The sequence below is a fragment of the Paroedura picta genome, chromosome 7, assembly GCF_049243985.1.
Source record: "Paroedura picta isolate Pp20150507F chromosome 7, Ppicta_v3.0, whole genome shotgun sequence".
NCBI lineage: Eukaryota > Metazoa > Chordata > Lepidosauria > Squamata > Gekkonidae > Paroedura > Paroedura picta.
Window position 1 is genome coordinate 80,154,123 of NC_135375.1, and position 22,786 is coordinate 80,176,908.

The 22,786-nt window shown below is 42.1% G+C and overlaps 1 protein-coding gene and 1 long non-coding RNA gene across 7 annotated transcripts in view; one reads left to right on the top strand and one right to left on the bottom strand.

The window, feature by feature from the left end:
• LOC143841176 (uncharacterized) overlaps positions 1–9,404 on the bottom strand; it is a 49,075-nt gene extending 39,671 nt beyond the window's left edge. For both annotated transcript variants that reach the window (XR_013232607.1, XR_013232608.1), the window contains exons 1-2: positions 9,027–9,404; positions 8,086–8,225 (exon numbers count right to left, since the gene is read on the bottom strand). This is a non-coding gene — a long non-coding RNA (uncharacterized LOC143841176). The remainder of the gene's footprint in view (positions 1–8,085; positions 8,226–9,026) is intronic.
• CNTLN (centlein) overlaps positions 8,464–22,786 on the top strand; it is a 206,252-nt gene continuing 191,929 nt past the window's right edge. For 2 of the 5 annotated variants that reach the window (XM_077345130.1, XM_077345131.1), the window contains exon 1: positions 8,465–8,794. In XM_077345130.1, the coding sequence (XP_077201245.1) occupies positions 8,690–8,794 (105 nt within the window). In that variant the 5' untranslated portion in view covers positions 8,465–8,689. Of the gene's footprint in view, positions 8,795–22,786 lie in introns of all 5 variants that reach the window. The other 3 variants (XM_077345133.1, XM_077345132.1, XM_077345128.1) reach the window with 2 other exon arrangements.

Consider the following 22,786-nt stretch of genomic DNA (forward strand, 5'->3'; position numbering starts at 1 on the left):
CTGTCCGGGATAAAAACTCGGAGGACCGTATCAGGAGCCGCGAATCAGGAGTCCTGGACCAAAGAGGCCTCCGAGTCAATGCGGGGAAAAGAGCAGGGCTGCCGCGTCAGAGATGCAGCGGCCCTGCTCCTTTCCAGCCGCACACCCGCCCAACTGTGCCTTCTCCCGGCCGCTTGAGCGGCCGGGCCGGCTTGCTGACGCCCCGAAGCCGTTCCAGCGGCCGGGAGACCGATGACGCTCTAACGGACGCCAAGAGAACGGGGCCGCCGCCCCCGCGAAAACAACACCGGCAACAGGGTAACCTGCTGAGCCGCGCAAGATGGCCGCCGCAACAACGCCGCCGCCTCCAACCCGCTCCGACCGGGACCAACAACCATCGCCGCCCGCCCTCTACGACGATGTGGCCACAGGCCATCCCACGCCCCGCCGCTACGACGACAGCGCACCACGGTGCACTTGCTACCCACACCTGATGACATCGCCGCCCGATGAGGAGATCCCAGGAGCCTGCCCACCGTAACACCCCACTAGCTGGCCCCAGCCCCGCTGCGCTACCACAACGCTCCATCCCCATCTGCTGCCTGCCTCCCTGCCCACACAGAACCCTGCAGAAGTCCCCCGGGGGAACCCTGAGCCCTTCTAGCGCCCATTTTATTGTCATATAAAATGGGCTTTAAATCTAGTCTAACATATTTTCCTTAGCAAATAATATATAATTCTTTTAGTCATTGCTAAGGATTATCTTAGGAGCTCTGAAAAGGGATGGAAAGGTCTGGGGACAGTATGCACAGGGGATACCTTTACCTATATTAGAAACAATGATTCATAGCTGCAGTCCTATTCATTTTGGTCTCTGAGTCCATGCTAAATCCTTAGGACATTTCTGTATAGGCATACTTAGGCTTCAGTTGCAACTTACTTGATGTAGCAGTCCATCACTAGATTTTGAGTTAATAACCATTAAAAAAAGAAAAACCAAGTAACTGGCTAGATGGCTAAGACCACAGAAGATGATCTAATTGCAGGTGCAGAATTCTGTTGAGAGCATGTAGGCTAATAGTGACATACCACTCAAGGTTAAAGCTGCACATTAATTATAAATAACACATTTAATTGAGAATGATCCACCATTTTGACAGTATGCCATGAAAAATGCAAAGCTATTCTAGGCAGTTTCCATGCTTTTCAAAACAATAAGAATTTTGTGTGTGTGTGTATGTGTTTAGTAATATCTAGCATTTAGGACAAGGAAAGGATCCCACACAGGACTCCTTGGCTCTTGAGCCAAATTATTTTAAAAAATATTATTAAAGATAAGGCAGAACTGCTCCTTCCCCCAGTGACTGTTTATATATAGATAAGGGTAGATACAGACACACCATGGGAATTCCCCAGGTGCAGTTTGGGAATTTCAGTGTCAAGTACCTTCCCTTTACAATTGGGAATCTTTAAAATTTTTGAGAATGTCCCTCTTTGCTTTTACATTAGCAGCACTTTTTTCTTCCTTCATTTGTCTCCTGCTGTTCTGGAAAAAGAGAAGCAGGTGCGACAGGACACTGCTGAGAAAGCAACCATTTCCATCTGCTGCTACTCTGTAACCTTGGTGAGCCTGAGGTACAGGCTTGAACCTTGATAGTTCTGTCAGGTAAAAAAACCTTATTTCCTATTTATTGTCGGAAGACAGATGTTAGCATTGTGCATTCAAAAACTGTTATACTTACAAAGGTGCGAGAAAGTATACACCTAAAATGTTATTTTAGAATTTGCACAGATAAGGATGGTCTGAAGAAAGTGACATCTTTCATATTGTCTTAGCAATTATGTCATTTGTGAAAATTTAAACCAAATGTATGTCAATAGCACAAAACCTATTCTTTAGTCTGTTGACATTAATAACGTTACTCTGGACAAATCAGCTTATTAGTTGCAGAATGGTTTCGAGACTACACTTTATTTGGTAATTATAACTTGAGAGCACTGTATGTACACTGGTACACCCACATAGCGTTGGACTAGAGCTCATGTTTTAGGTATCAGAGACTTTTGAGGCCAGATTATTTTTCAAAAATGTTATGCATTTAGCGCTAACTTTGTGAGCATGTGTTATGTGTGCATGGGGATTTGTGTGTGTGCATGTGCTCTCAGAGTTCAAATATTCCTTTTGAAATGTTAGTATTCAGCTTGGTGTAGTGGTTAAGAGTGGCGGCTTCTAACTTGGCAAGACTAGTTTGACTCTCCACTCCTCCAAATGCAGCCAGCTGGGTGACCTTGGGCTAGTCACACTCCTATTAGAGTTGTTCTCACAGAGCAGTCCTGTCACGGCTTCCTCAGCTCCAGCTACCTCACAGGGTGTCTGTTGTGGGGAACGAAGGGAAGGCGATTGTAAGCCACTGAGACTTCTTCAGGCAGTGAAAAGTGGGGTATAAAAAGCAACTCTTGTACTTCTTCAGATAGTATATTTAGAAGCAACACTGTGTGGTACACTGCATAACTTAAACACTTGTATCAACAATTATATGGCTCACGCTTAACTTTATCTCAGCTCAGACTCAATAGGACAAGAAAGTTTTTTAAAAATTCTGCTTTACTCTGCTGCCAATGAAAACTAGCCCTACCTCGCTGGACTGACTCATGTAAGTCCCACTGTGATGATGGAGTTCGGGCTGTGCACAGAGTTCAAGTTGGGCTGACTGAGCAGTACCACCCTAGAATGCAATGTACAGTATCTTTCTGTATATTCCCCAGAGGCAGGAATTTATAGCAAACACTGCTTTGGGGAACTGTGTTAGCAGCTGAGAAACAGCAATAACCCCTCAGTACCTCTCAGCTACCAGTAGCACAATGGCAGCAAAACAAAAATAGCACAATGCTGGCTCATCTGAGGCAGCTTTAAAATGGTCATATTTAAATATACTGGAAGGATTTAAAAGTATAGAAGCATCAATAAAAGAAGTATGTAGAAAATAGATAAATCAATTCCAGCAGTTCTGGTGAAAAACCCTTGCTACTTATAAAACAGACAATAGCTGTCTTATAGGGAAATTGAAACATTAACTTCAAACTTCTATAAGTGAAGACTTCCTTGCATAAATGATAGTTTGACAAATGGTTGAAATCAAGCTTGCCTGGTTGTTGGCCTCTTATTCAGATCCATCCTCACCTGATTGTAATATTCATTGGCTTCCTGGTTTCCCTTACAAGGGTGGCATAAACACACCCTCACTATGGCAGGAAGGGTTTGTTCACCCTGTTCTTGTTCTGCCTGCTGTTCTTGCTCTCATTCTCCACTCCTCCCCCTCTTCTCTGTCCCACCTTCCCAAAAAACAGACACAAGGGGATTTTTAAGGGCTTTTATTTTTAAGTAACAGCATCAGGGTCAAAACAGCTTCATCAGTGCTGTGGCGAGGCCAAGGTCACCCAACTGGCTGCATGTAGAGGAGTGGGGAATCAAACCCGGCTCACCAGATTAGAAGCCCGCGTTTCTAACTACTACACCAAGCTGTCTCTCTCCAAAGGCCTCCATGGATGGAGCAGAGGTCCCCAATATGGTACCATGGGGGTAATGATGCCTTGTTATCTTTCCTGGTGCCCACAAGTGTTTTTAGAAAATGGGTGGGGCCAAGTAGAGCTTTTACCCAGCTCTGCTTCTCAGTGGCTATCAGAGTTGATTGGCTATTAAAATTTTAAAAATATTGTTCCTGTAACAGCTGTCACCATGGCAGAAGATTCTTTAAGTGACTGGAGGTAAGCTGTGGAAGCCATTTTGCAGCTCTGCTTACCATAGTGTGTTAGAATTTCAAAGGTGCCTGCAGGCTAAAAATGTTGGGAACCCCCAATGTGGAAACTTGCAACTACATCTTTATAATGGCTAAATTGGGTCTTTCACCTATGCTGAGATCTGTGGTCCCAAATGGCTTTTGCAACTCATAGATCCCTTAGCACATAAAATATACAAGTCTTGCTTCAGGCATAACAGTGACATATGATTTTCTTTTCCCTATTCATGTCCCAGCTTTGAGGACTGATCCTTACTTCCTCTACTATGTAGTTTCAGAACAAGCTGTAACAGTTTTCTTTCATGGAATTTCCCCCCTCTCAAGTGTCCTGCATTCTGTAGTGAAGGCCAGTCAGCTTTCCTCAAAGTGGTACCAGACCCTCCATGTTGGAGCCCAAGGTAGGCTTCCCAGGTATCAGCTTAAGTAATTGTGGGTGCTGGAGCCCCTGAAGCTGCACAGTGCCCTGCCAAGTATTCTTCTGGAAGTATTATTCTCAGAGCCCTGTTCTAGATCCACAGTGGGATTGCATGCAGCGAAGCTGGCATTTCACCTCCTTTGTCCCAGGCCTTCTGACACTGTCATTCCCCAGAATGGGAGTGGGTCCCAGGGCCTGAGTTTGCATCCTGCCCACTGGAGGCTTGGTGGCTTTATCAGAAGCCTGTGGTGAGTTTCTCCTCACTAGTCTTGGCAGAGTAACCTCTAACGCTGCTAGCACATTGTCAGCAAGCAGACAGTAGACACAACTGGGAGACCACGGGGTCTCCAGTGATTTTAGCTGACAACCATATGCAAATTTTAATCAAGTTTTATTTACAAAAACATTCCAAATTGTAATATTTCATAGAATGTTATGTTTCTCTGTGTTTCTGTATGTAAATATCTGTCGATAGGATGCCTGAGTGCATGCAATCTATAACTGGGAAGTCCATACTGCTAGATGCCACCAACTATATGATGGAGTACAGCCACTGCTCTTATCGCTTTGTGTGGCAAAATACATTTCTGGTCCCTAATGTACAATCTAGAGAATCAAGGCATCCCTATTTAGAAGAAGAAGAGTTGGTTCTTATATGCCGCTTTTCCCTACCCGAAGGAGGCTCACAGCAGCTTACAGTCGCCTTCCTATTCCTCTCCCCACAACAGACACCCTGTGGGGTGGGTGAGGCTGAGAGAGCGCTGATATCACTGCTCAGTCAGAACAGTTTTATCAGTGCCGTGGTCACCCAGAGCCCAAGGTCACCCAGCTGGTTGCATGTGGGGGAGCGTAGAATCGAACCTGGCATGCCAGATTAGAAGTCTGTACTCCTAACCACTACACCAAACTGGCTCTCCAATTGAGAACCAAACTGGCTCTCCAACTGGCTCTCCAATTGTCCAAACCGGACAATTTAGAATTGTCCATCCCTGATCTAACCTTTTGACATAATACTTTAGGAATACTGTCTTGGGAAACTGAGTATCTCTGCAGATTGTGTTGTGAACTGATGCGTTAGGATCCTACAAGAGTAAGGGTGTGATGTGCGGGGGTGTTCATTTTCAGCTGCCATCCCCAAAGGGAGGGAGGATCTCACTGATGTCCTTTGAACAATGTACGAAGCTTGGGTGGTCATGGACTGAGTTGTCCCTTCCAAGGACACACCTAATGTTAAGAAGCACATTGTTCTTTTGGGTGGCCATGTACTTTTCATTCCTTCAGAGAGCTGTAAACTAATTTGTTCCATTTTCCAACCAATCCCTTTCCTAGCAGGTAGGCTTCTCATTATTATTATTTTTTTGTGTGACAGCCTACACATCCTGTGCAGGGTCAAAACCTCACCCTCTTTTCTGAGGTTTTTTTAAAGCAAACAAACAAGCCATCCCAAACTGTCCTGTTCTCTCCCTTGGTTCATTTAAAACAAATATTTTTGTCAGGACAGTCCAGTTCTCATATTTGCTTCCTCCATTTAATTACCTCCAGCTGACTGTCTCTGTCCAGGCTTGGCATTAATGACAAGTATGTGGGGTGGGGAGATATAATCAGACTTTGATCCAGAAGGGACTATTAACATCTCTCCCCCACCCCAGCCTTGTGGGATTTATTGACCATTCCATGACAATTTCAGTTGTAATTTCTTCCTGTTCTAAAGTCTGAAATGTATGACAATAATAGTTGAAGGTTATACACTTTTTAAGTCTTCAGAGCTACATACTGGGTTGCAGTAGTCAGGGGACTGTACAGCCTTGCCAAGGTTCACGGCTGTAATTCCAAACATCCTTGCCTGTGGAGCTTTTTTATAATGTATTTAAGACCATTAAGAAAACAGCCTCCTATTATCAAACATAATAGTAGTTTTGTCTAAATTTAACTTCATTTTCTGAATTCTGGCTTATGCCAAGGGCATGCAATTAAATGTCATGAAAGTTCATAAAAATCACGACAGTACTGGTGGCGAGTTTGTGTCTGCAAATTTGGTTGTTTTCTCCTGCAACACCCTCTTTCATATGACTGCTGAATGGGTGGTCCATAAAATGTGGATTGGAAATTCAAATATGGCTCTCAAACCACAAATTCTTGTTTCATATCTGCTCTAAATATTAAAGTTTCCCAAGCGATGAGAACTATTCTTGTCACCAAAGCATGTCTCAAAAACCTTGCATTTTTCTCAATCTTATTTAGCAATTCATTTTTCTGCAATTGGTATATAAATTTGTTCAACAAAATACACATTATTTTGATTATTTACAAAACGTATATTCCACCATTCTGCCATCCTTGTATCACACTGATGAACTGGTAAAATCTCTGTTCAGCCTTACACTAGATGGATGAATTAGAGTACAGTTCCTTTGTTTGTAAAATTATAACATGATGAATGAGTTATCTCATAAATTTCTTACAAGAGTTAGCTCTGCTAGTCTTGGTCTTTTCTTAACTCTCACTAGAGTTAACTGTACAATTTCTCACAATGCACAAATTATTGGTGCCACATGTATGACAATTTTTAAAAATGCAAATACCATCTCAACATATTTTAATGCAAATAATTCCACTACTGGGACAGAAGTACTAAAGATACTGGAAGTTCTATAAATGGAGCTCCATTTTTTTTCTTCAAAAATCAAGCTTGTAAGGGTATGATTCTGATTGCCAGATGTGGTATGTGTAAGCCTGTCCCAGGCAACATTTTCCTGACTTGAAATGTCATTATGAAGCCACTATTTATATCTTTGTAGGAAGTGTACAGTTAAGAATACAGGTAGACTACATGAAGTCCTTCCAGTACTACTATGCTGTATTGTACCAGGGTCAAATGTTCCACAAATTCACACATGTTTACTTGAAAATAAGTTAATGATTCTACGTTGGTAGTCAGCATGTCTCCAAGCCCTTACCAGAAACATATTATGTGGCACAGATTGTAGGGCATGTGCACAGGAGATTGCCAGGAGATTCAAGATTATCTGGCAGCCAGGCAAGGAATGTTTGGAGATGGTTTATCATTGTCTGCCTCTGCATCATGACCCTTGTGTTGCTTGGAGGTTTCCCATCCAAGTACTAGACAGAGTTGATTCATCTTGTTTAACTTCTGATACTGGGCTTGCCTGGGTTACTCGGATCAGGACTATTCTCCTGCTTTATCTTTATAACAACCATGTTGGTTAGGTCGAGAGCATGTGACTAGTCCAGCAAAATTCCACAGCAGAGTGGAGTTTGAAACTTGGGAATTCACACCCAGGGATCAACACACTGGTACACCATGCTTGCTCTCCATTGCAACTTTAGAATACAATAGGTATCACCAATTTCTTCAAAATTATAGGTGTGATAACCAATAAAAAGGGAGCAGCAATTCCCTAGTGTTCTACTTGGCCAGACACACAATAGGATTAAGTAGAGTCCCTGCAGTGCTGGCCAGAGCCTGTAGAGCTTGCCTTTTCTTAAAGATGAAGTATCCACCCAAGAAAACCTAATTCCACACACATTGGATGCCTTTCAGTGTGTTTTTGCAGCTGGACTTTCATGTGCAAAACAGGAAAATCTGCTTCTAAAATGCATTAACTGACGTGTGCAGAAGGAAGAGCTCACCATGCTGCTACCAGTGCCTGTCCTTAAAGTTTTTTCCCTCGTGTTCAGCTGTGGATATTTTTGATAGCACACCACGATCCCAATAGTTTATGGATAACACTTAAGATTACTTCAAGGCTGAACGCTATGCAATCAGACATCAGGCTCAGAAAGCAGGAACGCAACTGAAAGCACACAGCACGCAGGATAAAGGTGGTATGCACGTTTTCTCGGAAACAAGTACGTTAGTTTATATGGGCTTACATCAAATTGTGCGCGCCTTGGGTCAGCAGCACGAGAGCCTCAATCAACTCTAGATCACAGTTAGATGCAGGAAAACAGCAAGGCTTTTTGGGTTGGACTCAACTGTCGCCCTCTTCTTAAGCCGTCTCAACCATTTCTAACTGCAGGAAACAGAAAAGGCGGGGGTGAGTAAACTTGTGGCGCGAAAGCTCTTGTGCATGCGCCGTGAAGCTAAGGGGGAATAATAGCCAAAACCTTCCGGCCTCCCCCGCCTTCTCCCTCTTGTCCGTTAAACGAGTAACGACGTCACCTGTTTTTTGTGGTGCTCAGCGCCGCCCGCACGGTTTTTTTTTTATCTCGGGGGAAAAAAAATAGCTTATGCCGGAAGCTATTGGTAAGAAGTAGGCGGGCGGGCTCCTGGAGGCGGTGTCTCATTGGTTCACAGGCTCGTTTCCAATTTTTGTCATGGCGCAGTGGCGGCGGGCGGTTTGTAATGGTTTCTCTCCATAGAGAATACCGCTCTCTCCCCCCGCCCCCCATTCGGCTTCCTTAATTCCCCCAAATTGGTAACCCAAAATTGCGTTTGGAATAGGAGCCTCAGTTCCCAGCGTGCTTTGTGCTTAGCATGGATTCTTCCACTCGCAAGGATCCCGACTCTGCAGCTGCAACTCGAGTCTTAGTGCTGGAGGAAGAAGTCAGGAGCCTGACTGAGGAGCTGAGGCAGTGCCAGGTTGGTACCCGAGCGGAGAAAGGGCAGCGAGAACCGGAGAGTTGCAGGGGACTGGAACTGGGCTCCTCGGAGCCTGACACTGGTACTCTGGAGCCAGTCAGAGACCAGTGCAGAGGAGGAGAAAAGCACCCTCCTTTCGCTGCCGCCGCCTCCGACGTGACTTAATATACCCCCCCCCAAAATAAAACAAAACAAAATAAACTTAAGGATTGCAGTTCTGCAACACATTTACCTAGGAGTAAGCCCCACTCACTGCAGCGGGTCTAACTTCCGAGCAACGCGATCGCGCTCCAGGCGCTCAGTTTCCAGCCTCATCCTGTGCTGCCTTGTTCGTAAGTAAATCTCACTTTTTGCAAGGAGATTTACTTTTCCCCAAGTCACTGCGAACCTTTCAGACAGACGAGGAAACTGCAGCAAAACTGTAAAATGGGCGCCCTCTTGTGCAGCATATCATGTTATCAACACATTGCACCCACATTGCTTTTTTGCTTAGGATCACTTGACTCTGAGGAAACAGGTGGAAAGTGAAATGGCAAAGCAATCAAACAAACAAACAGTTCCTGGATTCTCTAGCCATTTAGGCAATGGCCACAGGTTGCATCCGGATGCATTGAAGATGGACCACAGAAAGGGAATCAATACACCTAGAACATCCTATCTCAACTTTTTTATGATTAAGAAAACCCATGAAACATACCTCAGGCTGCCAATAATCTCTGCAAGTAGTACATTTTGTGAGGGCATTTCAACAAGGGGAATATTGTTATAGTTTTAAAAGTTTGTAAATTTGTAGAGGTCATTAATTCATGGGCTGTTATAAGATGGAAGTGACTTGGTGGCACATAACACACACACATATGATTTTATTTATCATTGGTATCCAGTGTTTAATCTGCCCTGAGTCTTTAAGTAAAGAGGTGGTTGTGGACTGCTTGCATATCTACTTGACTGCCATCACGTAATAGCTGAACTGTGACTTAAGGGCTAAGCTACATCAGTCACTGATTTTAACCTGGAGACATGTCACCATTTTAGAGATCATTCTCACCTGGAAATGCCTTTAAACTGCATTGTAGGGGCCCAGTTCTGTTCAGGTTCAATAGTGCAGGGTTAAAAGGAGTTCCGAGGTGGGAACATATTTGCTGTAAAATGCTGGTATGTCTCCAGGTTGAATTTGGGGATGGGCACTAATACTGGATCCCTAGCTAGTATATCTGGAGAACTGGAGAACTGGAGATTGTATCATGTGCCTTTCGTAATTATTGTTTTTACCTCAGTTTTCCATGCGTAGTGGTTGAAGACTTTGTGGGGTTAATTATCAGATATCCATATGGACCTGCAGGGGGTATCCTGCTTCCCTATTTCCTTTCCTTGAAAATCCCCATAATGTCCCCTTTTCCTACTTTTTTCTTTTCCATCCACTAATCTTTATTTGTTAAATCATTCTCCTCCTCTCTTTTTTATCATCAAAACAAAACAGTGTGGTAGGTTAGGTTGAGAGAGTGACTGGTCCAAGGCCACCCAGTATGCTTCCATGGCAGAATTAGGATTTGAGCTTGGGTTTTCCAGATCTTAGTCTGAAACTCTGTTCATTAATTAATATTTATTATATTTATATACTTCCCTCCCCTGAGGCTCAGGGCAGTTTATATAAAACATTACACTATGATGGTTTTTGTTGGGTGGTTGCTATTGAACAGTAGCAAACAGCTGTGCAAGTTACAGTTCACCTTGTGGTTAATGGTGAGCTTGGTCCCAGTGAGTATTCCCTCGAAGTCCAAAGGAGTTCTGTCTTTTGCCAACATAAATCAAGGCTTCAAAACTTAATTAATTAATTATATTTATATACCGCTGTTGTGGTTGCCTAGCAACCTCCACAATGACAACTGTAATCTCCTTTCTTAAGGATATAAATACTGCTTTTATTTATTTGGATTTTAAAAAATCCTCTCAATGTATTTGTTTTCAGATAGCAGATTTTTGTGTGAATTTGGGGCTTTTCTCAGGTTTGTAGAAATGGCTGTCCTGCCTTTTCTTGTAAGGGTAGGGGTTTACCATCCATTGAAAGAACTCTCCCTTAGCCCTACTATGTTGGAATATGTCAGGCCAATCTCCAGTCTTTTATCCTAGTAATCTCACAACAACCCTGTGAGGTCTGCTACTTGACATATATTCCAGGTTGCTGTGGTGGCTTGGAGTACTTTTGCCCAGCTCTAGCCAGTGCATCAACTGTGTTTGTTGCTGGGTCAGTGAGATCTAGGGGAAGAGATCTATGCCTTAGTTAAATCTAGACTGAATTATTACAATGCACTCTGCTTGGAGTACCCTTGAAGACTGAAAGCTGTAGCTAGGCTGCTGAGCAGAGTCAGCTTTTGGGAGCAGGTGATCCTCATATTACAGAAATTGTACTGGCTGTGGATCCACTTCTCAGCCCAATTCAAGGTGTTGGTTTGGAACCAAGGTGTCTACCCTGGATTTACAATCACAAGGAGAGGCCTTCCTGCCTGCCCCATCAATCAAAGATGCTTGTTTGGTGGATATACAAATAAGTGTCTTTTCAGTGGCAATCTCATGATTATGGAACAACTTCCCTAAGGAGGTGTACTAGGATCCCTAACTTAATTTTTAAGAGGCAACTGGAAATGGTTGTATTCAGGATGGCATTTATTGAGGTGTACTGCAGTCCTGTTGTGATGTAAAGTTCTGTTTTTTATGTTTACAATGTATTTTAACTTATATGTTTTATCTAAGTTGTAAGCTGCCTTGACCACCATGTGGAAGAAAGGAATGTAATAATTGTTTAAAATAAATATATTAAATGTTGGTTATGCATAGGATTATGTTGGTTAAAGCATAGGAATTACTTTTGGGGATCTGGCCTGGGATTCACCAAGTCTCCAGTTCTTTGGCTGCAATCCTAAAAACACTTGCCAGTCATTAAGCCCCATTAAATAACATGACACTTCCCAAAAGACCTCTTTAGGATAGTTCTGGTATAGCCCAGTCTTATCAGATCTCAGAAGCATGGAAGGTCAGTACTTGGAAGGGAGACCACCAAGGAAGGCAATGACAAAATCCCTCTGCTTATGACTTGCCTTCAAAGCCCCTTGATGGGGTTGCCATAAGTTGGCTGTGACTAGATGGCACTTCTCACATGCAAAGGATGCCTTGGGTTTAAGATGCAGCTGAAAGGATCTGCAGCAGAGAATGAGTGACAACCACTTGTGTCTTTCTGTCTGTAACATATAGAAACTCCTGAGTTTCACTGGAAGAATATACGACTGGACCAAAAGTGAACTTGGGACTTTGTTGGAGGGGAGGGGTTCTCCGGGTGGCCATGCCTTCAAAAGATGGCCAGGAGCCAGGGAGAGGGGGCTGACCAGCAGCTGCAAAGAAGTCACAGAATGATGGTATAGGTGATACTAGGCCTAAATAAAGTGGTACCAGGCTTGCATGGGGTGGCATGACGAACGGACAACCCAAGACAAGGCCACAGGAACTGGGAGAAATCCAAGGGCATGATGAGGTTGCAGCACCCCTTCATGAGCACCTGCAAGTTCACAGACCAGAAGTGGGGATGGAGTGTGTCCTGGCATCTAAGAAGTCATAGAATCATAGACTTGGAAGGGGCCATATGGGCCATCTAGTCCAACCCCCTGCTCTACGCAGGATCAGCCCTAAGCATCCTAAAGCATCCAAGAAAAGTGTGTATCCAACCTTTGCTTGAAGTCTGCCAGTGAGGGGGAGTTCACCACCTCCTTAGGCAGCCTATTCCACTGCTGAACTACTCTGACTGTGAAATTTTTTTTCTTGATATCTTGTCTATATCGTTGTACTTGTAGTTTAAACCAGTGGTCCCCAACCTTTTTATCTCCGGGGACCGGTCAACGTTTGACAATTTTACTGAGGCTTGGGGGGAGGTAGTCTTTTGCCACGGGATGTCACCGCTGCCTGAGCCCCTGCTCCGCTTGCTTTCCTGCCGGCGCCCCTGAATTCCTGTTGCCCACTGGGGGGCGCTGCCAGCAGCAGCTGCACAGTGCCACACCGAGAGGGAGCCCCAGCCATGACGGCCACTGGAGAGCACCAAAGGTGAGCCAGCGGCAGAGTGACAAGGCGGCTCCCAAGGCAGCAGGCGGGGAGGAGGACAACCGACTGGTCCCGGTCCCCGGACCGGGGGTTGGGGACCACTGGTTTAAACCCATTACTGCACGTCCTTTCCTCTGCAGCCAACGGAAACAGCATCCTGCCCTCCTCCAAGTGACAACCTTCCAAATACTTAAAGAGGGCTATCATGTCCCCTCTCAACCTCTTTTTCTCCAGGCTGAACATTCCCAAGTCCCTCAACCTATATTCATAGGGCTTGGTTCCTTGGCCCCAGATCATCTTCGTCGCTCTCCTCTGTACCCTTTCAATTTTATATACGTCCTTTTTGAAGTGAGGCCTCCAGAACTGCACACAGTACTCCAGGTGTGGTCTGACCAGTGCCGTATACAATGGGACTGTGACATCTTGTGATTTTGATGTGATGTCCCTGTTGATACAGCCCAAAATGGCATTCTCCTTTTTTACCGCTGCATCACATAACCTGCTCCTGTTTAGTTTACAATCCATAAGTACCCCAAGGTCTCGTTTACACAGTGTTACCTAGAAGCGTATCCCCCATCCAGTAGGCATGCTTTTCATTTTTCTGACCCAGATGCAGAACTTTACACTTATCTTTATTAAATTGCATCTTGTTCTCATTTGCCCATTTTTCCCATTGTGTTCAGATCTCGTTGAACACTATCTCTATCTTCCGGAGTATTTTCCAGTCCTCCCAATTTGGTGTCATCTGCAAACCTGATGAGTAGTCCCTCCACCCCCTCATCTAGATCATTAATAAATATGTTAAAAAGTACCGGACCGAGCACTGAGCCCTGAGGTACCCCACTACTCATCTCCCTCCAGTCTGATGAAACACCATTGACAACAACTCTTTGAGTGCGGTTCTCTAGCCAATTCCCTATCCACCTATCTGAAAATCCGGATTGCAGTCCTTTAATTTATCCATCAGAACATCATGGGGAACCTTATCAAAAGCTTTACTAAAATCCAAGTAAACAACATCAACCAAATTTCCACGATCCAGCAAACCTGTTACTTGGTCAAAAAAGGAAACCAGGTTGGTCTGACAGGACCTGTTGGAGTCAATGATGATGGCCAAGTGGTGGTCTGAGACTGTAGGTTACCAGGCTACTTTAAAGAAAGACAAACAAACTTTAAAAAGAAATCCAATTTGCCTTTAAATGACTTTTAAATAATTATTTAATATATTTTAGCATGGTTAACACTGACTCCGGAATGATAAATGTAGTTTCTCTCTTCTGTGTGATTTTTAATTTAATGATATTCTTTCCAAGGTTGGCAGTCCAGGACTATATACAGTATTCTAATATGACTACCTCATGCTATATATAATAGAATTATGGTACTTGTTTAACTTTCAATCCCTTTTCTAGTAATTTGTAACAGTGAACTTGCCCTTTTCAGTGAGCTTCCTACTATGACCTTACGTTCTCTCTCTGGGGTATCTGCAGCCAATTTAGATCCAGTCAGTGTATATGTGAAGTTAGGATTTCTTGTCCCAGTGTGTATCACTTTTTACTTACTGATTTTCAGTCTCATCTTCCATTCTGTTGGCTGCTCAAACTGTTCAGAGAGATCCTTTTGGAGCTCCCAAGTACCTCCCCGCTATACCATCCTGAATAATTTTGTGTCATATGCAAAGCTGGCTGTCTCACTGTTCTCCCCTGACTCCTGATCATTTATGAATAAGGTAAATAGCACCGGTCCCAATACAGATTCTTAAGGGACCACCCTGTTTTACACGAATTTATCTGGGACAGATGTTAAACTGACTGGTCTGTAATTATCTGGATCCCCCCTGGATCTTTTTTAAAAAATTGATGCTGCTTTGGCCAACTTCCAGTCCTTTGCTAAGGAGATTTATTTTAGTGATAAGTTGCATATTTTTGTTAAGAGATCAGCACTTTCGCATTTGAGCTTTTAGGAACTCTTGGGTGAATGCCATCCAGCCTTGGTGACTTATTTTTAATTTGGCAATTAAGTTCTTTGTACTTCTCCCAAAGCAGCGGCTCAAGTATGGGCATCTTTTCCAGTACCTAGATGAAAGTGTTCATCTAGCTGAGGCTTGCAAGTTAGATCACTAGAGTTATTAGCCCACAAAATTTTTACTAGCCTATGCTAATATACCTGTGCTAGACATTTATATAACCCCATTTTGTCTGGGGATTTATTCTTGGCTTGGAAATATCAAATGTTGAGTTCTGTTTATTTTATATGTATTATATAGTTAATCTGGTTGCTTTTAGCTGGTTATCATTATTCGATATGGTTGTGCTGGTGGATTTGTTCCTCCATTGGGTGGGCGAAGTCCTGAGATTTATTGTATGTTTGTATATTACAGTGTTTAGCTTATCTTAGAGCATTGGGTCTCAGGTTCAGTATGTATAAGTACATAATTGTGATAGGGAAGTTGGCAAGTGCTTACAGTATAGCTGGTATGTAACTTGTTCCTTTACATATCTGTATTTGTTATGTTCCCCATGGCTGGTATACAAATGATTTTTGTTTGATATGTTTAGCCAGTTGATTCTTGCATTTGCCGTGCCTTATTTTAGTATTCTACTTGATGTGGCCAAGTTCCTCTTTGGTTTTTTTGGATATGGGAATGACTTTCCCATGCAGTTTCTTTCAATTTTATAAATTTCTTCCAACATATAACCTCATGGGCATTGATTTAAAAGCTTATTATAAAGGGACTGAGTTATCTTCACTTTAATTCTTGCCAGGGAGAGCTGGTGTTGTGTAGTGGTTAGGGTGTCTGACTAGGATCTGGAAAACTCAGGTTTAAATCTGCTATGGAAGCTTGCTGGGTGACTTTGGGACAATCATACTCTCAGCCTAACCTTCTTCACAATGCTGTTGTGAGGATAAAATGGAGGAAAGACTGCAAGGAAGATGAATGGGATATAAACAAAGTATATATGTGAAGCTTCACCAAATTCTGTTGTACAGATAGAGCAGGCTGATTTTAATTTAGGTGAGAGTCTTAGGAAAACCTGGCAAAATCATGACATTCCAGAAATACGTATTAAACAAGTATGTTTGTTACTTTTCAAATGACAGTAGTCTAGCTTCCCAACTTCAGTAGTAACATACCACATTTTTATAACAACAAAATTTGATTCCAATGGCATCTTTAAGACCAAATTTATTCAAGGCGTGAGCTTTTGTTTGCATGCATACGAAAGCTCACACCTTGAATAAAACTTTGTTGGTCTTAAAGGTGCCATTGGACTCAATTTTTTTTGTGCTACTTTAGATCAAGATGGCTACTCACTTGAATCTACATTTTAATAGCACTGGTGTTTTCATTCTCATGAAAATCAGTTACCATGGATCTTTTCTCCTTAGAAAGTGGCTCTTCTATATTATTTGCACTGAGCAGATGATTGTTTGAACACTGCCTTTGAAACTCAGTGGTGGGTGCTTTCACATTGGTGGAATCATAATAGGATGGACCCTTGTAATCTTAGATTGTGTAGCTGCCCAGAAGCACACTTGTCAACAGTACCATCTTCCAGAAGACAATGATTTGTAGCACTAGTATAATTTATTCTAGGATTATCCTGGAATATACAATGGTTGATACTTATCCTTCCAGCCTGGACATTGATTGGCCTCTATGTAAAACAGGATGCTGGACTATATGAATCATTGATCTAATCCAGCTGGGTTGTTCTTATGTTCTGAATACACCATAACATTAACAAAAGCTGATAGAATTCATGGAAAGCCTTGATTTTTTTGGCATACATTTTTCCTGCTTTCTGGAGAAGTGTATCTTGCCTGATTCTGATTCTAATCATTATACCTGTGATTGAATGGAAGAGAAAAAGATAAAATGGTAAATGAGGTTACCATATTGTTGCAGAAGCTTCAATCACTATCCAGCCATTGATTTTCCAGATGTATCAGCATAATAGAGGTCCAATTGAAATATGAAATATGGGTGCAGGCTATGTCCCATAAGGCAGGGGTAGTCAACCTGTGGTCCTCCAGATGCCCATGAACTACAATTCCTATGAGCCCCTAAAAGCAAATGCTGGCAGGGGCTCATGGGAATTGCAGTCCATGGACATCTGGAGGACCACAGGTTGACTACCCCTGCCATAAGGGATGGCAGTTCAGGGACAGAAAGTAAATATACTCAGGAAACAAAAAGGAATAGCAAAGAAAAGATAGAATTGTGGGGGACCATTCTGGAGGCACAAGGAAGGTGGAATACCATGGAAACGGACTCATATTTCAGTACCAAGAGTAATTGTGGGGTATTTGCTTGTCCATTTCACAACGGAGTTGGTCTTACACTGCGGTTATGGCATGTGAAGACTCAGTCCCATTTACAGTTTGGAACTTGTATTCTTGCAGTATTCCTGTGCTGGCAATATCTATGTGACAAGCAGAGATTTAGCAGGTGAAGCTTTATTTTGCATAATGATGAGGGAAAGTTAACTTGCTGCATTTCTGCATGTCACACAGTTATTAAAGGAACAGGAGATCAACAGGAAAAAGCTGGTAGCTCTGTTCTCAACTTATTAAGGAACGGGGACATGTATAGAGTCAATATGGGGATATAAAAGTTAGAAATCTTTTAACTGTGTTCTGCCGGTAAAGTTGCTTGGTACCTCAGATGTGTAAGAAAACATCATACAGCCTTGTTAGCAAACCTGCATCATTCATATTTCATCATAGCCTCAAAGATAAAGTGGCCAATGGTCCCCCATTGGTTTCTGTTTCCTCTTGACCCAGCTTTTCGTTTAAAAAGTAAGTTGAAAACTGTCTCAGTATTGGAAAAATGAAAATTATAATGTCTCCCAAGCAAAGTGTAGAATTCATTACCCAAATTAGTTATTTAAGTAGGGATTTTAGGTGTAACAATGGAATCTCCAGCAGTGTATACCTGTGTTATTCCCTTAGAAACTCTTTAAATAAACCAGTCTGAAATAAGTGAAAGTGGTCTAATAAACAATTTAAAAGTAACTAACAAACTTGGAAACAAAATAACTGAAGAACAAGCAGAGGAATTTAAGTGAATGCATTGTATTAGGGAAAGTATACGTACCATCACAACTTGGAGAAGTCTGCTGAAGAAACTACTAGTGTCTCTTGGAAAGTGAAGCCTACAAGTGTGTAGGGCCATGTGTATTAGATTCAAGAACACACACACACTTATTTATTTATTTATTTATATGCCGCCCTCTGAAGGCTCAGGGCAGTTTCCACAAAATGTCTAAACAATACATGAAACAATCCATAGCATATAAATAACTGTAACAACAGTTTTAATAACTGATGGGTGCTTTATTCAGCTTAAATAGGAAATTTGTATCCGCAGGCTAAGTTTGGGTGCTTAGCCCCAAAAATAATGAAGTCTGGTTTGACACAAAACTTTGGGCGAAAACCCAGAGGTTTCTCAGGATAGTGTCAAAGGCAGACAGACTAACCACGAAGTTTCTGTATTAATAGAAAGTTTCATTGCTAGCAGATCAAGACACCTCTACATTCATAGTTGATTCTGATCAATACATGTAAAGCAAGCACTTTTACTCTTTCCCTTTCCTCCCAAAGTTGTACATTTTCCCAGGAAGCAGAGACCCCCCTCCCACAGATGCCAGTCTGGGCACTTTTCCAAACAGTAGCCAGGCCGCCTTGGCCTTGGGTGTTAGACGGCTCCTCTCTTCCAGATAATGCGGCCCAGCAGAAATATTTGCAAAGACTAAATCACAGCACAAAGCAGACAGCTCAGGGTTATACAGAGGCTCTAAAAACAACACACATTGATTCAAGATGGAGTCACACAGGTCAAATACAAATAATGGAAGAGATCAGGGCATCTGATCCTGACAGATAGGAACAATGACTGTGATTGTCCTGGGTGGATCCTTCATGACTTTCCCAGGAAAAGATACAAAAACCATGCTTGGATCACCTAAGTAAAGGAAACTAAAGTGTGATATTTTGTAATTGCCCCCAGATTGTAGGACAGTATGCTGATTAGGTGTGCCAGGCTGTTAGTGATTACCTAATAGTGTTTTGGATATTAGAGGGGAAGGAAAGCTTTTAGGATTGATGCATTTTGTAACACCTTCAGAAGCTCTATTGTCCTGTAAATATGCATGCTATTTTGTATGTGGAGAGAAAGCTAGCTGTTAGTCAGCCCCTATGAGCCCTCAGTGATCCAAGGACTCTGGGCAGCTTCTGGAAGCATGGCATCTGGCTGGTTTGTACAGTTCCATTTCTGCTTGGGAGCAGACTGTACAATTTTGGTCAGTATGGACAAAGCTGATATCTACTTGGATGTTTCAGCCAAGTAAGGTGACTGCATGGCAATGTGATGCATAGTTGAGGTGATGCTGGAGAAGGGTTTTTGCGGGCAAATGTCCCCAGCAAGGAGAGGTCTTGCCACTAAAAATGTTATTATTATATTATTATAATGCGACAGGTTTGTGTGAATAAAAAATATTTTACCAGAAGTGTACTGACCTCAGCTAGATCCCAGATTTGTTTTTAGTTTTATGTTCTGAACAGTTTTCATGGTGTAAAACTGCAGTGCTACTTTCTTAAAATGTTGTATTGCAAAAGAATTCTGGCAGAAGGGCTCACTTCAACCCTTTCAGCTAGATTTTTAATGTGTAAAACTGTATGCTGAGTTGAGTTTCAGTTGTTGTAAACTGAATTTTCCTTGCAAGTTGTTAGCAGATGTTAAATGACTTTAAGTACACCCCCCAGACATTTTGACCCCCCACAATGACACACATGGTTAGAGATAATGGATAGTTAAATGGTGACTTCTAAGCCCCCTGCTATTTAGGAAGTTCCTGGAAACTGAGGTGGAGTCACCTTGCAACATTTAGGTTATAGAGTACTGGTGACTATTATAGCTTTAAAAATATAATGACATGTAATTTTCAAAACAAATTAATTGTAACCAACAATCCATATGTGTAAGGCATTTAAGTCCAGTGATACCTTTAAGTCCAACAATCCATTCATGTGGTTAGTTTTAGGCTTTGCAAGCTTAATGAGTGTAGAACACGTACACAAACTAGGCTGTGTAGATCAAGATGGTTATCCATGTTAGTCTGTCTGCAGCAATAAAGAGCAAGAGTCCAGTAGAACCTTTAAGATTAACAAAATTTGTGGCAGGGTATGAGTTTTTGGTATGGGAGCAATCGAGGGCAAAAGAAGAAGGGGACGACAGAGAATGAGGTGGCTGGATGGAGTCACTGAAGCAGTAGGTGCAAACTTAAATGGACTCCGGGGAATGGTAGAGGACAGGAAGGCCTGGAGGATCATTGTCCATGGGGTCGCGATGGGTCGGACATGACTTCGCACCTAACAACAACAAAATGAGTTTTTGTGAGTGACTCATGAAAACACATACTCTGCCACAAGTTTTGTTAGCCTTTAAGGTGCTACTGGACTCTTGATATTTTCTACTGCTACAGTCTGTGTAGGGTTGCTTACTTTTAAAATGGCCTCTAGATGTCTCTTTAATATTAATTTAATCAAGTTTTTATTGGGTGTTGTTATTTAACCATTTGACTAAAAGCTTTAGTTGCTCATTCCCACTCATTCAACGTTTATTAAAGGGACAAGATATTTTCCCCTACTGTATTGATAACTCTACAGCCTCTTGTGGCGCAGAGTGGTAAGGCAGCAGTCAGGCAGTCTGAAGCTCTGCCCAAGAGGCTGTGAGTTTGATCCCAGCAGTCGGCTCAAGGTTGACTCAGCCTTCCATCCTCCCGAGGTCGGTAAAATGAGTACCCAGCTTGCTGGGGGGTAAACGGTAATGACTGGGGAAGGCACTGGCAAACCACCCCGCATTGAGTCTGCCATGAAAACGCTAGAGGGTGTCACCCCCAAGGGTCAAACATGACCCGGTGCTTGCACAGGGGATACCTTTACCTTATTGATAACTCTATCCATGTGTAATGAGTGAGTGACACCATTATTTTTAGCAGATGTCTGCTGCGATATGAACTTATAGAAAAATTCTATAGGATACATACTGTTTTCTCTTACTTATCGATCCTTTCTGCCTTTTTTGATTATGTGGTTCACAGTACATCATGAGTTACACCTCTGAGGGGCATCTCATCAAATCTGTTGCCCTGATGGACACTCATGGAGAGCCAGTTTGGTGTAGTGGTTAGGAGTGTGGACTTCTAATCTGGCATGCCAGGTTCGATTCTACGCTCCCCCACATGCAACCAGCTGGGTGACCTTGGGCTCACCACGGCTCTGATAAAGCTGTTCTGACTGAGCAGTGATATCAGGGCTCTCTCAGCCTCACCTTACCTCACAGTGTGTCTGTTGTGGGGAGAGGAAAGGAAAGGCGACTGTAAGCCGCTTTGAGCCTCCTTCAGGTAGGGAAAAGCGGCATATAAGAACCAACTCTTCTTCTTCTTCTTCATTAGTATCAGCTGAAGCCCTGCCTCAACTCTGCAAGTGCAGCCAGAGATGAGAAATAGGCAGATCTAAATTAAACTTCCCATTTCAATTTGTACTGTTTGTGATGTTTCTAATAAGGGTAATAGGTGTGCTTTCATCTGGAATCAGCTGTTTGTGCATGTTTCTTTCTCCTGTCAAGGATATATATGTGCAGAAGTCTACTCATGTATATCTATATTCCCTAGCTGGATTGGGTTTCAAATACCTTTACTCCCAAAATTATAATCAACGATGATATATAGCATCCCATCATTAGCAGGATTTTAAATATATGGTTTATGGTGTAAATATGAACAAACTGACCTTTGTGTTCAGGTTCTGTAAAATGATTAATATTCAGTCATCCCCAGAAATGTGTATGTTCTCTGTCTGAAACAGAGGAATATGCAGCCTAAACCTATTGGGAGTCTTGTTTGTCTTTGATGCTATATGTTTGCAAATGCAGGCTTTAAAAAATATGAAAACTTTGATACAAAATTGATGTCAACAAGGACCACCTCAGCAGTAAGATCATAAACTCTTCAGTACTCATATTTCTTTCACATTTTAAAAAATCTCAAGGAAATTGGGCTTTTTGAAATTGGCCATTTGAAATCTGAAGCAGCATGTTCATTTTGTATAACATTCTTGATGTTATTGCCCAAAATATGGCAGTGTTCACAATATTTTTCTTCATTTTTTGCCAAAACTATGATCTATTATTATCATTTTCACAGCCTTATAATATGTCTATGTATTTTGAATAGCTAAAAATTGCATAGCTAAAAATTGCTAAAGAGTTTGTCTTTAATGGCTTGTCTTACTTTTTAGGTAGAAGGAAGCCCATGACAAAAAATCTCCCTTTTCTATTTGCTTAGTAATCTTTATTAATTTTTTCCCGAATATTTCATGAGTGTTTTAAATCTGAAGCTTTATTGAACATCCTTAGTTGTCTGTGAATTCAGTCTCTGAGAGTGCTATTTGTCCAAAGAATTATGAAGATTTCAGGCTGAAACGTATATCTAACTCTCCTAACACTTAAGTTGCATGATGGTATTCTGTTAATGATCCCAGGTCTTGTATCATGTGCCTTTCATAATTATTGTTTTTACCTCAGTTTTCCATGCGTAGTGGTTGAAGACTTTGTGGGGTTAATTATCAGTAGTTATTTTGCCAAACTGCAATAAAAACATTTGTTAATATGACTCTTCCACCTCAGATAGAATGGAGATGACAGTTACCTATGAAATGGTTTGCCTACATTGGACTCTAACAGATAAATCTCTATATAGCCATATTAACTCTCAAGGAGAATGTGCCAAGTATGTGTTTGGCTATGCTATATGTATCATGGGATTTCACACACATTCCTGTTTTCAAAACAGCTTTGAAATTTACAGACAGATGAACACTATGCAAATGCTGAGCATCATT